General features: G+C 39.9%; 1 protein-coding gene and 1 non-coding gene across 3 annotated transcripts; both read right to left on the bottom strand.

The window, feature by feature from the left end:
• Window positions 1-2,058: 2,058 nt before the first annotated feature.
• On the bottom strand, window positions 2,059-12,939 carry Ssbp1 (single stranded DNA binding protein 1). 2 transcript variants are annotated; one of them, XM_036180727.1, is made up of 8 exons: window positions 12,861-12,939; window positions 12,137-12,199; window positions 9,285-9,345; window positions 8,254-8,394; window positions 7,949-8,036; window positions 6,767-6,855; window positions 4,161-4,234; window positions 2,059-2,466 (listed from the first exon to the last, which is right to left on the bottom strand). In XM_036180727.1, exons 2-7 carry the CDS (start codon window positions 12,158-12,160, stop codon window positions 4,191-4,193), a joined length of 447 nt encoding a protein of 148 aa, XP_036036620.1. In that variant the 5' UTR covers window positions 12,161-12,199; window positions 12,861-12,939; the 3' UTR covers window positions 2,059-2,466; window positions 4,161-4,190. The 2 variants fall into 2 exon arrangements, with proteins under 2 accessions (XP_036036620.1, XP_036036621.1); XM_036180728.1 differs by lacking the exons at window positions 2,059-2,466; window positions 12,861-12,939 and adding an exon at window positions 12,788-12,854 and having other exon boundaries at window positions 2,483-4,234.
• On the bottom strand, window positions 11,801-11,903 carry LOC118580918. The gene has a single exon (XR_004944580.1). It is a non-coding gene; the product is annotated as a U6 spliceosomal RNA (small nuclear RNA).
• Window positions 12,940-17,925: the final 4,986 nt, after the last annotated feature.

The raw sequence follows: 17,925 nt of genomic DNA on the forward strand, positions 1-17,925 counted from the left end.
AATATTTACGTTGCTCTTCACAGCAGGCCTATGAGATCACCCGTTTACTCAAGAAAAACAAAACCACTGAAGCCGAGGAAATTAACTTACATTCAGCTGATAAGTGGATCTGAACTGTTTGACTGTACTGCCTTGCTTCTGGCATTATTACTAAAGACCTCCCCACCCACTTTTTTTTCCTTTTAAAACAACCCATAAGGCAGAGAAAATTGACATAGACACTTGCATAGCAAAATAAGACCCTGAGGTCCAAAACATGGTAGCAAGCAAATGATTGGAAAATTTTTAAAAATCAAAACAAAACAAAAAAACAACCTTCAGTAGTATGGCCGCATGATGCCACCAGCCACAGAAGTCAGCCATAGTATGTGGAGCTATGAGGTGGCAAAGAGGAAAACTGAGATAAGAAACCAAGCTTCAGTTCTCTTGGTGCCACGATTCCTGAGCAATCCTTACAACTTTAATGCTAGGCAAGTGGACAGTGAAAGCAGTGGAGACCCTGACGCTACTCTAACCTGTAAGGAGACACCCGCCTGATACAGGGGAAGTGGAACTGTCAGGAGAAGGCTGTGGAGGAACGGTGACTCGTTTTTCTTTAGGATCACCAAGACAGAGTAGAGTGGAGGTATTTCCTTCACACCTAAGTCTCTCCCTAACTGACACCTCCACTTATCCCTAGTATATGGGAAACACACTGCTCGGGACACTCCAGTTTAGCAGTGGAGGCTGAAGCTGATACACAAGGCCCAGAGGAAGGTGAGCAAGTGAGCAGAAAGCGAAATGCATAGTTCACATACCTGAGCTCAGACTCCCACTGTGTGGCTTTGACTTTTTTAACCTGTGTTTCTAAATTTCATTTGTAAAATGATACTGTCACTTTTTTTCTTGGAAAAGTTACATGAGACAATGGTAAACTGTGTTTAGCACAGTACTTGACTGAGGCAATGGGTGAAGTAGTATCGGTCAGCACTGACTCTTGTCACTGTCTCCGTGTTACTAACCTGAGGGATCACTGTTCCTTTGTTATCATTTGTCTTGCTGTTACTCACTCCAGTCTTCACAGAGCAGGATTCAAATCCAAAGAAAATGCGCAAGATGACCCCCTCTCATTCCCATGCCCACAAACAACCAGCACAGCACAAAGTGCTAGCCTAAGCTAGACAGGGACAGGGGATCATCCAAGTAGAGGAGAAACTAATTCTAAGAATGATCTCTTTTTGGGAACACGGGGAAACTTCTTGATAACTTACTCTATACTAAGCTTAGCCTATAACCTGATTGGCAACATAACCAATCTCCCTCAACAGCCTCAGAAAAAAATGTGTTTGAGTTTGAGGTTGTGTGAGTTAATCATCCAGTCTGAGAATGGTAGCAGAAGTAAACAGTGGTCTCGTACTAGCCAGTCGTTAAAGTGCAGCCTTCAGAGCCAAGTGCATGCTGTTGCAGGTGATTGAAGACAAAGTACTCAAGCATAAGATGCTGAAGAGGAGATAGATGGTGGGGTGGGGGTATTATGCTGAAGAGGAGATAGATGGTGGGGTGGGGGTATTACGCTGAAGAGGAGATAGATGGCGGGGTGGGGGTATTATGCTGAAGAGGAGATAGATGGCGGGATGGGGGGTATTATGCTGAAGAGGAGATAGATGGCGGGGGGGGGGGTATTATGCTGAAGAGGAGATAGATGGCGGGATGGGGGGTATTATGCTGAAGAGGAGATAGATGGCGGGGTGGGGGTATTATATTATACTGAAGAGGAGATAGATGGCGGGGTGGGGGTATTATACTGAAGAGGAGATAGATGGCGGGGTGGGGGTATTATACTGAAGAGGAGATAGATGGCGGGGTGGGGGTATTATATTATACTGAAGAGGAGATAGATGGCGGGGTGGGGGTATGTATGCGAAGTTTTCTTCATCACTCCCAGTACGTGAAGCAGCACTGGCTATTAACTCTGAGGTTTGGAAAAGACATGCTCCCCACCCCATTTTTAAATACACTCATGTTATTAAAAGCATGCATGGGAAGTATGAAGTAAGGAACTACACACAATACGCTATAGACAATCATAGCATTTGCCGATTCTCTTTCCAGCCTTTTAGAGCACATATATTCTCCTTACTTTTGAAACTGTTTTCCAAAAATGGGATACTACCACACAAGCTGTTTGACAGTTTTTTTCCTACCTTTCATCTTTCCATTTAACAAGGAATAAAATCCCGGGAAGTTTACGCCCTGATACAATCACATCAAGAAGGGAAACTTGAATTACAAGTCTCTACAGTGTACACTGCTAGATCCCACAGGTCTACTCTGTGCCTGGTCCAGCCTGGGAACAGTGGTGTTTCTCGGCAGATGAGGCTGTGTGGGTGTGTCTGGTCCAACGGGAGCAATGCAGTTTCTCTGCAGTTGGGGCCATGTGGCATCAGGTTCCAGCAACTCTGACTGGCTTGGGATTGGCCACAATCACTAGGAAAGCAGAAGAGTCAGTCAGCCAGAGTGAGAGTACCGCTGCCCCCACCTCCGGCCTCTGAGACAGGGAGGGCAGGCAGTCTCCAGCCCATGGAGATGAGCCTGCAGGATGCACTACTCTACTTCTACAACCTAGACTCAGGAACAGCTTTGGCTTTGGGTTAGCTCTTTCTTATACATGATGAAATGTGTTCCACTTTCACCTTGTTTAAATTTCACTCAGAAATACACATAATCCCTCACAACGTTTAGAATTATAAAAACTGCTTTACTGAAGGAAGACATGGCAGTTACTCAAAACAGAGGACTGTGCTACCAGATTCAATGAGTGAACACAGAAAGATCTAGTCTGTTGACCGATGGTCCCAGTGGCAGAAAAAATAGGCAGATGGGGATGACAGCAATCTTCTATTGTCCCTGGTAAGGACAGGGTAAAGCCAAGGAACTCCTCCTTCCTTCAAACAAACTGCACTATCAGTACAGAACACTTCAGAAAGCCAAGAGCCCATAACATAGCACATGACTCTGAACTTCTTACATCTAATATAATCTAAGCTATAGCTGGCATCAACTCTCAGGTCAAAGAAGAAATACACAGGCTGGGCTGGGGACCAAGCTGGGAGCAGTGTGGAACAGAGTAAGGAACTTCCCACACTTGAACAAAGCAAGTCTGAGCAGTAGCCAACCTCTGGAAAGCTGCAGGCTGACTATGGATGAATGGTACAAATTTTAAAAGAAAAAAAGATATAAAATACTGAGTTTACATAATCTTTATTTGCAAATCACTAACTAGTAAACTTAGAATAAAATTAACTGTACATATACCGACTCTCTAAGGAGGCAAAATCAAAAGTATTAAAGGGATCCTCGAAGGGAGTGTAGCCCATGGGAGAGGGCCTATCTGACTTGAGACTGTAGGTTTGATCCCCAGTACACGAAAACAACTTCATCTCCACCCTCAAGGGTGATCTGGAACAAACTTTGAGATGGATAGCAGAGAGGGGTGTAGAAAGAAAGAGACTAAAGGGATTGAAGGAACTGGAGAGGACTGTGTCCACTCTACTTATACTTCATTACGGGCCTTGGGGCTGACAAAAGGTCTCATAAACACTACAGTGAAACTATCAACAAACAAGATACGAAGGTGGGTTACTCCTGAAGCAGTTTAGATGAGATAGTAACTTTGGCCTCCTTTAATTAATTCAGGGTCGTTTATCTGTCAGGATCACTGAATGGCTCTTCTGTGTCAACACTAGTATACTTTTATGGCTGCAGGTACACAGAGCAGAGTCAGTACTTACCATCAAGTCTACAGAGAAAGTTAAGAACACAAGTATTTACAACTATGGGACAGACTCCTGATATACAAGGCTAAAAAGTAACTGGTGGCTGAAATACCACAGTGCAAGTGTGAATCAGAAAAGAAGACCTTCCAAACAAACATTCCACTTGGACATAGCATATATGTGGGAGCCTGAGAGTTCGTTACTTTGTGCACTTGTATAGAGAAACCACTCCTAGAAAAATAAGCAATTAGTAAGTGCCACAACTGACCAGAAATAGAGGGGTATTTCACATACACAAAATAAGATATGTCAGTCAGGAAAAATATTGCCACCCATTTTATATAAAATTTTTTAATCTTTATCTTTAAACCATAGACTATACATGATTTGGAAAGGAGACTGTACCAAACAATGATCAAAGAAGAATCATCCGTTCTATGCCTTTTCTCTTATCTGGTCACTCAGAAATATAATGTTATCTGGAAAGAAACCAAAGTGTAATAGTTATTTCAGAGTGTTTTCTTCATTTCATATGATAATTCCCCTCCAACACAGACATCCTTTAGTGGTATTACAAAATTTCAAAATATTAAATAACTTTTGTTGTGTCTATGAGAGACACAAAAGCAGTTTACTAATTTATTAAATATATAAATAAATACATACATACATACATACAACAGGTTGAAGCTGTTTACCCAAAAATTCAGACTTCATTATAGGATGAGACCGTTAAAGTCTCCCTAACAACAACTTTCTGTAAATGAGGTGAACATCTACAGATTCAACTGAGACTAGAAAGCACACACAAGAGGGCAACATGCTACAGACATGCAGCAAAGCACAAGAGTCTGCTTGTGATCACTTAGCAACTGCAAGTTTACTTGCCTTTAAGAAAATAAATTTATTTTAAATTCTAAGAATATACTGACTTTTAGGAAAGAGTTTTTTTGAGACAGCGTTTCTCTGTGTAGCTTTGAGCCTTTTCCTGGAACTCACTTGATAGCCCAGGCTGGCCTTGAACTCACAGAGATCACCCGGCTCTGCCTCCCAAGTGCTGGGATTAAAGGCATGTGCCACCACCGCCGGCTAGGAAAGGTTTTAGGTATTACAAAGTAAAGCATTTTTATGCAAAAACAAACAAAATTGGACATTGCTCTGATTATTCCAAAGAAAATTGGCTGAAAACAACCAAAGATGAAGAGGTGAAGTAGCATTTCTTGGATTACTCCAAACATTTTAGATCCTCTATAACTATACAACTATCTAAAGATAGCTATTCATAACAATTACTTCATGCCTGTACAGGATTGGTAACTTGAGGGATTAAAATGGAAATCACTATCAAAGGCCAAGACTGCCATCTGCTGGTGTGTTTTGTTTTAAAGTTCAAGTATGACCTCTAGATGAAAAAAACAGTATCAAAATGAACAGGAGTTGGTAAGACTGAAAAACAAACATACAAACGATTAAAATAAAACAAACAAAACAAAGCAAACAAACAACAAAAGGACAATTTAGGATGTAAACATGCTTTTGAAATCTTTAGATTGATCCCTATACTGGCTCTACATGAGAAACAGGACTTGCTTTTTAGATTATAATAATATACAATAAACAAAAAGAAGTTAAATGTAACCAGGAAAAATCAAACAGGTACTTTCTTCAAGCATCACTGAGAGCTATTCAGCTTCACAGCTGTCTTTAAAAATGCTCAATAATCTCACCATTGGGTGAAATAACAGTATTACAATTTTTTTTTTAAAGCACCATTTCTTTCATGGATACCAGTTAAAATTTATGAATAAAATAGAATAATAACCCTTCCAACTGACCCTTGAAGAGAAATAGCAGCTGTGTGGGCCAATGCAGCCATTAGCAATAACTGATGGGACACCAAGATTGCCTCGTCTACTATTCTCCACTCACATATGTCATACAACAGACAGTCTTTAATGATATCACTTAATTATAGCATTTCTCAGTAGTTCATAAACACTAAAAAATTATACTAAGATTTTTTTCACTCCTATCTATAAAAACAGGTTTCTTGGTGTCTATATCAATAAAAATAAAATAACTAAATTGAGGCTTAACTCATAATTTTAGCAACTTATTCAAGAATAAAAATCTGTCTCATTAAGAGATGTATATTAATAACAGTATAATTTTCATTTTAACAAAATTTGTCAAGCAAGTACTAATGAAGATCTTATTTTTTAATTAAATAGTCAGTGTCAAATTGGTAAGGTATCTAGATTTCATTAATCTACATATAATTTTATTAAAAAAAAACATTTTTCCATGTTAAATTATGGATATATAACCAGTTATATTGTTACAGAAGTTTCAACTCTCCACAATGCATTTCAATTCCCTCAAGCTTTGTCAATGCAGTTCATGTTGTTTTGTATTTTGTTTAAAGACAACAAAAGCTTTTAAATTTCAAATAGAAGTTGTTGCACCTTAAGTTTCAAAGTTTGGATAAATCATAAATTCCTAACATCACATTTCTGCAACTGCCTTGGCACATGCCCATTCTTGTATAGGCCAAATGTTTTTATTTATTTATTTATTTATTTTGTTGTTGTTGTTTTTTGTTTTTTGAGACAGGGTTTCTCCATGTAGTTTTGGTGCCTGTCCTGGATCTCACTCTGAAAACCAGGCTGGCCTCGAACTTCAGAGATCCGCCTGGCTCTGCCTCCTTAGTGCTGGAATTAAAGGCGTGAGCCACCGCTGCACGGCTGGCCAAGTGTTTTTAAAAGACACAAAGATTAAATTCTTCTAAGGCTTAACAGCATGTATTAACATGAACCCCTCAATTTTATACTCTTAAGTTCCTCCTGAATATAGAGATTGTGAGAAGAATCAATAAACATAGACAGTCTTAGCAAACAGTAAAATGAAAATTATAAAACTCTCCTGGCGAGTTGCCTGCAATCTTGACAGCATGGGTCTGACAGCAGCCCCAGCTAGACAAACAGGAAACGCTATCTACCACAGCTTCTTACCAGCTATGATTGTTGTCGCTTGCCGCCTCACGTTATTCTTATCCATGTATTCACCATAGTCCACTTTCCCTTCCACAAATATGCGAGCCCTGAGGTAGAGAAAATACAGTCTTTAGTCTGAAGACTCTAATTCTGCCTCACAGAGTGTCAGGACCCAGGGGAACAAGTCCACACTGGAGACCACACTTTTGCTAACATGTCTCCAATTTCAAAACTAAGAGTACTAAAACACAATGTTTCCCAGGCATGGCAGTACCTGCCTATAATCTAATATACAGGAATCTAAAACCAGAGGACTGGAAGTTTTAGGTCTGTCTGGATAGGTCAGTGAGACCCTGCCTCAAACTGAAAAGTTTGTATGAAGTACAGGAGATGTGACTCTGTGATACAGCAGTCACCTAGCATATACAAGGCCCTGAGTGCAATTCCTAGTCACTCTTTCTCTGTCTCTGTCTCACACACACACTCACACACCATAAATGAAACTGACTGTTGACATTTTCCTTCAAACATCCTGTGTGTTTATGTGTATCTTCACATATTCATACACACATGAAGAAAAGGTGTGTAATAACTGAAAAGAAATTGAAATTCTAGTCACTGCTGAAATTATTTCACATGAAACCACAAATAAGTAGATTTCTAAACATAAGAAGTACACCCATGAAGACATTCTTTTGTCATCCTATGAATTCAGAAACGACACTTCTAATACATAATCAACCCAAACATTCCAAATGCTTGAAATTGCTAAGTCTAGAGAAAATTATCAAGTATAAAATAACTACTGCGAATACTACCATAATAACGCAGTACATCAGAGGGCAAATATCCCAGGTTCTCTAAAGACATAGTGTGGTTGCAGGAAGCCAGATGTGACCTCCAGGATCCCTGGTCACAGTGCCACAGGATCTCCTAGAGATGTGTGCTGTAGACGCTTTGCAAACATGCTGCAGTAGCATCGGTGGTATTGCCGTATCCTGCCTCATTGACTTGCACTTATGCACAGACACTGTTTGCCTAACATGTCAGCAGGCTAAAACCAGAGACGTTCCAGGAAGGTGACATTAAGGAATAAATCCGTAGTAATGTCAGCACTTAGTTAGGGAAAAGGCAGATAAGATAACACTTGCTATCAATTCTTTCAGCCATTCAATCCAAAAGATCCTTTCTTTAACTTACCCTTTTTTTACATACTGATACGCCACATCTCTGAGGCCTGGTCGAAACACGGATATTCTATGCCATGTTGTCTTTTGACTGACGTCACCTAAACCACCAAGTATAGGAGTTACAGATGCCAGCAAGTAACACACATGCCAAGGACACAGAACGTGTCTGGAGAAAACAAGCTTACAATTTCTAAAAGAATGAACAGAACTAACAAAGACTGACTTTATCTAAAAGTAACATTTCTAATGTTAGATGAGCAGTAATAATTTCTACTTACTGCTGATAAAATAAAAACTACAGCCTTTTCTACTTACCCATTTGGTATACTTCACTGTCCCCTGATCGCCACATCTCATTTGTTGCCAGAGAAAATATCGTGACTGGGTTTTTTCCCTCCACCTGTCTCATGACAGGGTCCTGACCTACGCGCCCAAGTAACTGAACACGATTCATAGCTGAAATAGAAAGTGGAAAGGCAATGAGGCCGAGAACCTACTGATGACTGTACGTTTCTGCGGCCTCAGCACTCTTAACTGCCAGGGTGAAAGTATGTGAAGGTAATTAGGTTTAGGTGATGTAATGAAGGTAAAGCCTCCATGGTGGAATTAGTGTCCCTAAAGGGGAAGAAAGAGACCAGAGCAGCCACCACCCCCACCACGGCAATATAAAAACAAAAGTGAGGGAGGGCAACTATGCTCAAACCAGCAAGTGGGGCCCGACTGGCAACCCAACCATGCTGACAGTCTACTTGGCTTTCTAGCCTGCAGAGCTCTAAGAATTAACTATCTATTGCTTATGTCACCCAGTCTGTTCATTATAGTAGCCAGGATAGGCACACAGGGTGAACCCACATGAGAGACTGCCAGGAATGTCCGAGAATGAACAACTACAAACGCTGCTTCAGCCTCCATCTCTGCAGTACGAAAACCTCATAGAAAGAAGATCCACAAGTTCAAAGGGAAATAAAGAAAGGCTGGGAGGGGAGAGAGGATTGACAAGGAGAGAGCAAACAGAAAGCAGCCCCACAAAACAAATTTTATCTCTTCATCTGGAGCTAGAAGAACAAGGCTAAGATTTAAGAAAATCTCTAGTACAAAAAGATTATTTCTGTGAAAAGCATCCTTCGCATGCTGCATAACACAGCCGTGAAGGACTGAGTGGGACAGTGGCAGCAGGAGGGGTGGTATCTGGACTACACGCTCTCTTTATACTAGGTCCCACAAACAGAGGCACAAAGGTACAATGGGAACCAGAGACATGGTGGGTAGTACAGTTAACACAGAACTTTGAGAGCATTAGCAGAGTATTATAAACAACACTGAAAACTTAGAAATCTGTTACTCACATCGTTCAAGAACCAAACTGCTGGCCGCTTCAGACTCATGTCTTACAAACTGATGAAACACCTAGAGGAGGACAGACAAGTGACACAGCTTCAAATTCTTTAGGAAAGACAAATGCCAACAGAAGACCCACTCATACTAATTCACCACTTCATCAGTAGTTCCAGGAAAGGATAGCAAAGGAGAATGGAGTAGAAACAAAGAAATCAGTGTTTTCTAATGGATGGAGTCATAAATCAATTAAGTAAACATAAAAAGCATTATCAAACAACTATTAAGATATTTAGATACAATCCGTGTCAATTGTAGATGAGGAGAAATGGTTTAAATAGTAACAATACATCCCTTGCATCTGTTGTACATCCTTCTGACACTGAAACAGGCACTGAGGATAAAACTTACAAGGTCTTTAATAAAACTGCTCCCTGATTGGTTGTTCAAAATTCATAAGGAATGGGACAACTCAAATACTGGCCTGGAGTGTCTCATTTAAAAATGAGCAAAGATGACACTGATCTCTTGAGGCTGCTTCTATAGTAAGCTTGGTCCAGTGGAACATTTCATTCTTTCAGCATGACAAAGAAAACCAAAGCAAAGCAAAAGAAAAACAATACAAAAAATACGGCTATCAAGTCACAATTACTGAAAAAGGATATTCACAGTCAAAGAATAGCATCACTTAATATGCTAAGAGAATTACCTATTACCATTTAATCCTAGACTAACTATCAACACAATGTCAAATTATCCCTACCTTACAACCAGGGAAAACTAAGCTCAGAGAGTGTACCACTTGTCCAGGAGACTAGGAATTAACTGGTAATTTATGACAGAATTCAGGGCTGGCTGACACCAAGGTTGTTTCTCCAACTTGCCCTCTGCTGCTATCTTAAAGACACTCTGTTCTACGGTTACCATAAAGGTAAGAAGAGTACACATCACTACACTCAAGAGTTCCGAGAGCTAGACACAATCGAAGAGAGCAACATTTCCCTAATGGAGCTGCCACCCAGGAGAGAAAGGGGTTGGCAGGCTGAAGAATTCTCGTCTTAGAACAAACAACAGAAAGAAAATACTCTTATTCAGGAGACCGCAGGAGGCAGCTGGCTAGCCAGACAGTTCACAGGACCCCCAGCCACATCAGGCTTCAGGCAGTGGACTGAGGTCATGCTGTCCATTGAAAAGTTCTCGCTGTTAGTGAGCCACTGTGAAGGCAGTTCTCTGGCATATAATTCCTACTACATAAGGGTCATCTCAACTGGTTGTTAGTCAGGCCTCTGAGAGCTGCGGTGTACATAATTTCATTATGCAATCTCTTCATGCAAATACGGGCAGAGATAGGGCTCCAGCTCTGAAGTGTCAGGTTACTACACTATAATTTCTAGACCTAGGTTGTAAAAAAATTCCTGTTGGGGACCTGTTTTCTCCCCTGGTCTTTTAATAATGGCTTTCTCTCTCCATACCACTCAACTAAACATCCATTCCTGGAGTGATCTTAGCTAAAAAACACTATCTATTACTCAGGGTAAATATAAGAAGATGTTTCGCCAAATACGGAATCAAACTGCTAATCAGTTCCTATGCCATAATCACAAAAAATACTAATCTGAGGGATTAAAAGAGTCAGTGCTCACTGTGTATTACATAATAACAGTATGTCTCATCTTAGGCACACACACACCAATCACAACCTCGTAGAAAAGCAGAAATAGGGAAAGAATTATTTAACTTCAATACTCTCAAAGTACAAACTTTTACTTCATATTTGGTTTCACTTAAAAAAGCTAAAAGCATGTGTAGATTCAAGTAGGGACCTAAGGCTAGACCAACTTAAGAGTAAGATGGAGATGACAACAGGTTTTGTAAGAATTTGACTTACAAGTCTTAACAGAAGGAAGAGGTCATAGTGAGATTTTACATTAGAATTTATAATCTGCTGGGCGGTGTTGGCACACACCTTTAATCCCAGCACTCTGGCAGAGCCAGGCGGATCTCTGTGAGTTCAAGGCCAGCCTGGTCTACAGGGCAAGATCCAGGACAGGCATCAAAACTACACAGAGAAACCCTGTCTCGGAAAAAAAAAGAAAAGAAAAAAGAAAAAAAAAAAAAAAGAATTTACCCACATGCCACAATGTAGAAAAATGGTAATCGAGGCCTGCTTAAGGCTGGCCAGAGCAGAGGACACCCGACTAGATTGCAGTATGGTATTTGTGGCTGGTGAGAGGTGGGAGTGGGAAGGAGAGGGGAAGAAAGGCCAGAAAAGGAAACAGAAAAAATAACAAAATAAGCCAGCGATGGTGGTACATGCCTGAATTACTAGCCCTGGGAAAGCAGAGGCAGGAAGATCACAAATTCTTGGTCATCCTCAGCTTAACAGTGAGTCCCAAGGTACCAGAAGTATGAGAGATGCTATCTCAAAAAAAAATTTTTTTTTAAATAACTAAATACATATGCTGATCTAAGCATAAGTAACAAACATTTATTAATGATTCATATTATATATGTGAATACATTTTTAAAAAGTATGGACCACTTCACGAATTGCGCGTCATCCTTGCACAGGGGCCATGCTAATCTCTGTATCGTTCCAATTTTAGTATCTGTGCTGCCGAAGTGAGCACGTGAATACAATTTAAAATCCTTTTTTATTCAGTAAACACTATGAGCACCACAAAAAAAAAAAAAAAAAAAAAAAAAGCGCCATCCTGAACTTTCCCCATCAAATAAACACATATGAGATGATGGGTAGGCTTCCGAGTCGTCGTTTGCTTATGTATCCAAAAGCAAAAAGAAACCCAACAGCTACAGATGATGAAGCACAGCCAAGCACTCACTAATGTAGAAAAATGACTACCTGTAACACAGGTCTTCGAAACATGACTTCGGTTTTGCTTACAATCTAACCTTTAGACTTTTCCTGAAGAAAAAAAGAGAGAAGATAAATCAAACGCTACAGTATACATTAAGAACACATGTTCACTAGTCCTAGATCCCTAAATGCATTCAATTTCATGTGCACCCAATTTGCAAGCGCATGTTTGCATATTCGGGTATTTCCTCTTTCCTTCTAAAAACAAAAACAGAACAAGACAAGAGAAACTCTGTGGCTTGGGGTCTCAACTAACTTCTCTGTCCAAATATAAGCAGGGGCGTGGGTGGGGGGAGGAAAACTGTTATTCTCACTTCCAACCCACTGTCTGCTAAAATGCCTTTAAAATACAAGTCCTCTTAGAGAATTTTTCTAATTGGTTACGTTATTCTAAACCCCTAAAAATGTCTCTAGTAAACTGTAGGGCTCAATAAATACTGCTTTTAATCATATACAAAAGTCGTTACAGTTTAAAAAAAAAAAAAATCAGTGTCTCTGTTCCCGTTGGTGCTGGGTATGCCCTCCCCTCCCCCAGCGTGCCCACGGGAGTAAGCTGACGCCTTTTCCCTAAAGTGGCCCTCGCAGGCAACACGGGGAGCAGCGGGGATCCTCGGCCTCCTGCAAGGAACCACACACCTGCTCCCAATCCCGCACGAGTGCGTGCACTCCGGGACACACAACTCTGCCTCTACCGTCCCCCTTCCCTCACCAGACGCGAAGCAGGCGACTGCAACCCTCCCAGAGGCTCGCTTCCGGCGCACGGAGCCCGCAAAGCTCGCGATAGGCACGGGAAAACAGGAAATCTCTGGTGTGCGCCATTGAAATGGTACCGGCTGATATCAAGGGAAACACGACCCGGCAACTTAGAAGTGCCGGGAACTTCTTGCCCGGCGGAAGTGGGTGGATCAACAACGCCACTGGCGTAATTTTTTCCCCACCATGAATGTTCTCTACCCGCAGGGGTTTAGAATAGCTGAACAAATTAGAAAACTTGTATTTTAAAGAAATATTAGCAGACAGTAGGTGGCAATAACAGTTTTCTTCTTCTTTTTGCCTTTCCTGCTGTTTATTGGACAGAGCAGTGCCCTCGCACGGGCCAACCAAACTCTCTGCCTCTGAGCTATATTCCCAGCCCTGAACTCAAATTATTTGATGATGTTTTCAGCCTGAGAGAGGGAGCAAGGTAGGTGAAATAAAACATAGTTCAACCCCTAGAGGAGCTGAAACAGATCCAAGTTTCCTAATGCAGTAAGAAAGACTGGAGAATTAAGGGGCTAAAATTGTAAATTTGAAGGGCTGTCAAAAACTAGGCGATCTAGATATGCTAATATGTGAAGTCAGAATCAAATCAAGAAATACGTGAGGAGCAGAATATTAACATTTTTATTAAATACAGGTCCCGAACTGTACCTGAAGCACAAGGAAAGTGAACCCTTATATTTCGTGGTTTTATGTACTTTTCTTTTTTTCTAAAACATTAAAAGTTGGCCGGGCGTTGGTGGCGCACACCTTTAATCCCAGCACTCAGGAGGCAGAGGCAGGCGGATCTCTGTGAGTTCGAGGCCAGCCTGGTCTACAAAAGCTAGTTCCAGGAAAGGCGCAAAGCTACACAGAGAAACCCTGTCTCGAAAATAAATAAATAAATAAATAAATAAATAAATAAATAAATAACATTAAAAGTTGATGAAATTTCAAAACATTTTAAAGTAGTATTAAAACTCACAACATTGCTTTACTTGAAAGTGAAGTGTAATTAAGATTTTACTTATAAGCTTTGATAGAAAGAAACTTACCACTCTTTTCAGAATATACTTTTTTGTATTTTGTGTTTCAATTCCACAACTCTGGCAATTATTCTAGATAGAGTGGCTTCAAAAAAACAAACAAACAAAAACAAAAACAAAATCCAGAGTATTACTGTGTAGCCCTGTCTGGCCTGAAACTCACTATATAAACTAGACCAGGCTGTCCTCTAACTCACAGAGATCTCCCTGCCTCTACTTCCCTGGTGCAGTAATTCAAAGCATGTGCAACCACACCCAGTACTGAGTGATAGTCTTAAATAATTTTAATTAACTTAAGTTTATTTGATCTTGTCTTTGGTATTGTATTCAGAGTAAAATTTTTAGTTTTAACATTTCCAAAATACTGCATTGAGACATCATTTATCTTTATTGCTGAATTTCTTCCTCTCCTTTAAATCCTGCATTGTTTACCCTAATCCTGGCCCTAGTGGGGACAAATGTATTGAGTCCTACAGGTTAAAGAACCCAAGGCAGGCTCCATACTCTATGTCCAGTTTTTTATCATTGTCCAATGCGAGAAGGAAGGGACCTCCAGATCATTCAAACACACACATTGCCTCCCCAGGTATATTTTTGTTCTGGTGGTTTGAAAGAAAATGGCCCCTAAAGGGAAAGGCACTATTAGGAGATGTGGCCTTGTTGGAGGAAGTATGTCACTATGAGGGTGGGCCTTGAGGTTATCTACACTCAAGATACACCCAGTGTCTCAGACTACTTCCTGTTGCCTGAAAGTCAAGGTGTAGGACACTTGCCTACTTTTCCAGCACCTACTATACACCACCATGTCACACCATGGTAATAATGGACTAAACTTCTGAAAATGTAAGCCACTGAAATTAAACATTTTTCTTTTATAAGATTTGTAGTTATAGTGTCTCTTCACAGCCTTAGAAACCCTAAAACACTTGTCATTGTAACAAATAAAAAAAAATCTGACCTATTTCAATGATTTTCAAGTTACATTTTAACCTGCTCTGAAGTCTGGCTCACTAGTGTTATGTTTATAGATGTTTGCCCCCCCCCCCTGTATTTACACCATTACAAGTTGATTTCCTGAAATAATGAAGTACTATATTGGAGACTTGCACACTATTTATAATGACACATCCCACCTACTACTACATTACTTAGGTATCTTCAAAAGGCTTCCTCTTTAAAATCCTGCTTCTGCTTTTTGGACAAGGCAAAGGAAAAACTAAATTTACCTTTGCCTCCAGAGTGAAATTCCCCACCCATCTTGCAAGCTTTGTTTCAGTGGTGCCTGATTTGAGCTTTGGGATAAATCTTAACTCTTTTTCCAGGTTACACACAATTTGTTCTATGTGAAGGATGTAGAGAAAGTTGTTTAAAGAAAAATATAGGCATTTCCCTGCAAATTGAGGGCACCCTAGAGCAAAACTCTTAAAATTTTATAAATAACACCTGAATGAGGAGTCTTGGCTGAACATTGTTTTCTACTCAGAATTGACACATTCTCTTTCAGTGCTTGGCTGGAAAAAGTTGCAAGTACTGCTCCATTTTTTTTTTCATTTTTAACAACAAAAAAAGTATTCTGTTTATAATTGTACAGTGTCAGAGAGGAACTGTAATTGAAGCATTTCTCCTGTTCATGGAGCCTTCTCAATACAACAGGCACTTCAACCTTGGTCAGCTGCCATTATCCTCAACATTTGAAGTGCACCTCCAAACACACTTTAAAAATTCTCTGCTCATCTAGTTACCCCTCTCCCCTTTTGCATATTGTAATGTAAATGACCATGAAGGTGCCTCATTCCCATTGAAAATAATAAGCTCCTAAAATGCAAAGAACCTGTTAGGAATATACAATTTACAGTGTACCTTAAAATAACCACAAGCTTCACAAAGGCTCAAGTCTCAGGACAGGACACAGAAACATGAATGGAAGTATGAGTTCAGGCAAATTCAAATATACTGAAATATTGAGGAACCTTAAAAATTAACTAAACTGAAAAGAAATGGCTAAAATGTTTTGTTACTGATTCAAGAATCTATCATTTGCTCCAGTGTCATTATAGGGGAACCTAGAACCCTTTCCATAGAGAGGGAGAGAAGGACAGGGGTGGGAGATTTGAGTGAGAATGTCCCCCATAGACTTATATTTTAATATTTAGTTACCAAGTAGTAGAACTGTTTGGGAAGGATTAGCAGGATTGGAGGTGTGGCCTTGTTGGAATAGGTACGGTCTTCTTGGAGGAAGTGTGTCACTGGGGATGGGCTCTGAGGTTTCAAAATCTCCACAGGCCTAGTGTCTCTGTCTGCTGCCTACAAATCAGAATGTAAAGCTCTCAGCTACTGCTTCAAGGGACATGCCCATCTGCTTCCCACAATGATGATAATGAACTAATCCTCTAACACTGTAAGCAAGTCCTTAATTAAATGCTTGAAAAAATAAGAGCTGCCTTGGCCATGCTGTCTCTTCAGAGCTATAGAACAGTGACTATGACAAGGCAGGAGAGAGAAAGGAAGGAGAAGGGGAATTGAAATTGATTGATCAAGTAATTCATCCTTGGACACAGAGTCTTCCAGTAAAATGTGATGACCATGGTGCACCAGAGCTTTACTAAAGTTTAATTCCTAATGGTAGTAGACTACAGATTTCAAATCCTCCAAAACTGAAGAAGGAAAGTATGTAGCTATGCCCACAAGTGCAGAGTACTGCGTTATCTTTGGCCTTGCCATATATATATTTGAAGTTCCAGCCATGGATGACAATACTTTTCCAGAAACAGAAAGCATTTGAAACAGAAAGTTGGTGCAAACAAATGAACAATGACAACAAAAACCTTTGGAAAGTCTAATCATCTTTTTATATAAAGCCTTCTAATGAATGTGAAAAGATTATAGTCCTTCCCCATAAGCTAATTAAAGTATTTTAAGTGTTTTAAGGTTTTTTGAAAGCAGCTTTAGAAATGCTTTGCAGTCAGGAAGGATATTTTAAGTTTTTAACAGATTGACTTCATTAAGGTTGCAAAAAAGAATATATTTATGGCCAAAATTTCATAGCCATTATTGATTTTGTACCTATACAGTTGGGTTCATGTTCATGTTGACACAAAGACATGTTGCTACTGACCTACATTTTCTATTACTTGTAAGAAGAAAATAAAGTTCACATTCTTTGTGCATATTACAAAGAAGAATGCTTTGCCCATGTTTTGTCTTTGGACAAGATAAAAATCTTTATTTACAAATGCTCTGTTTCTCTAAGTGTATACAGAGGGAAATGTTTGGATTAAAATATGTTAAAAGCACAGAAAAGAAAAACAAATTCTGGTTTTAAAAAAAAAAATCAAGAGAACCTGGTGATGATATTCAAAAACTCAAAAGCAATATGAGTCAGCCACAAGACACCTAGAACACATGGGGAACAGGTACATCAAACTTCCCTGAGCCCTCACCTCTGCTGATTTTGTTTCAGAAGTCAAGAAGCAGCTCAGGAATGTCCACATTATAGTCTTACTTCTAATTGCTTCATATAACAACAGCCTTTTATTTACAAAATAAAACCAGATTGGAGATTGCTTCCATCCCAAAAACATATTAGGCAAACTCCCTGCTCCAAGGGGCTGGCAGTTGTAGGAGTGGATGCAACTTGGGAAGCACTGCTGAAATATAAGCAACGTTCTCTTGTGAGCTGGTACTTGAAAGCCGTATTTTATTCCTTTCTATGTACAAAGTTCCCTGGATCCGTAGTGAAGAATAAGTTATGGCAGCTTCCTGGTCCATGGGCCAAAATAGTGCGTTTCTATTCCTCTTTCAATGATGAGGCATGTTTTCTCATTATTCACCAGAAATCCTCAGTAAATGGCACTAGAAATATGACAATAGGGAAGATGTGAGAGTATTGCTAAGAAACCCTAGAAGCTTTGTAACCTTGCCTATAGATTCTTTACATTGGATGGCTTTTGAAATCCTTGTGCATTCAATCTGGTTCATTCTTACATCCTG

The sequence above is a fragment of the Onychomys torridus genome, chromosome 3, assembly GCF_903995425.1.
Source record: "Onychomys torridus chromosome 3, mOncTor1.1, whole genome shotgun sequence".
Lineage (NCBI taxonomy): Eukaryota > Metazoa > Chordata > Mammalia > Rodentia > Cricetidae > Onychomys > Onychomys torridus.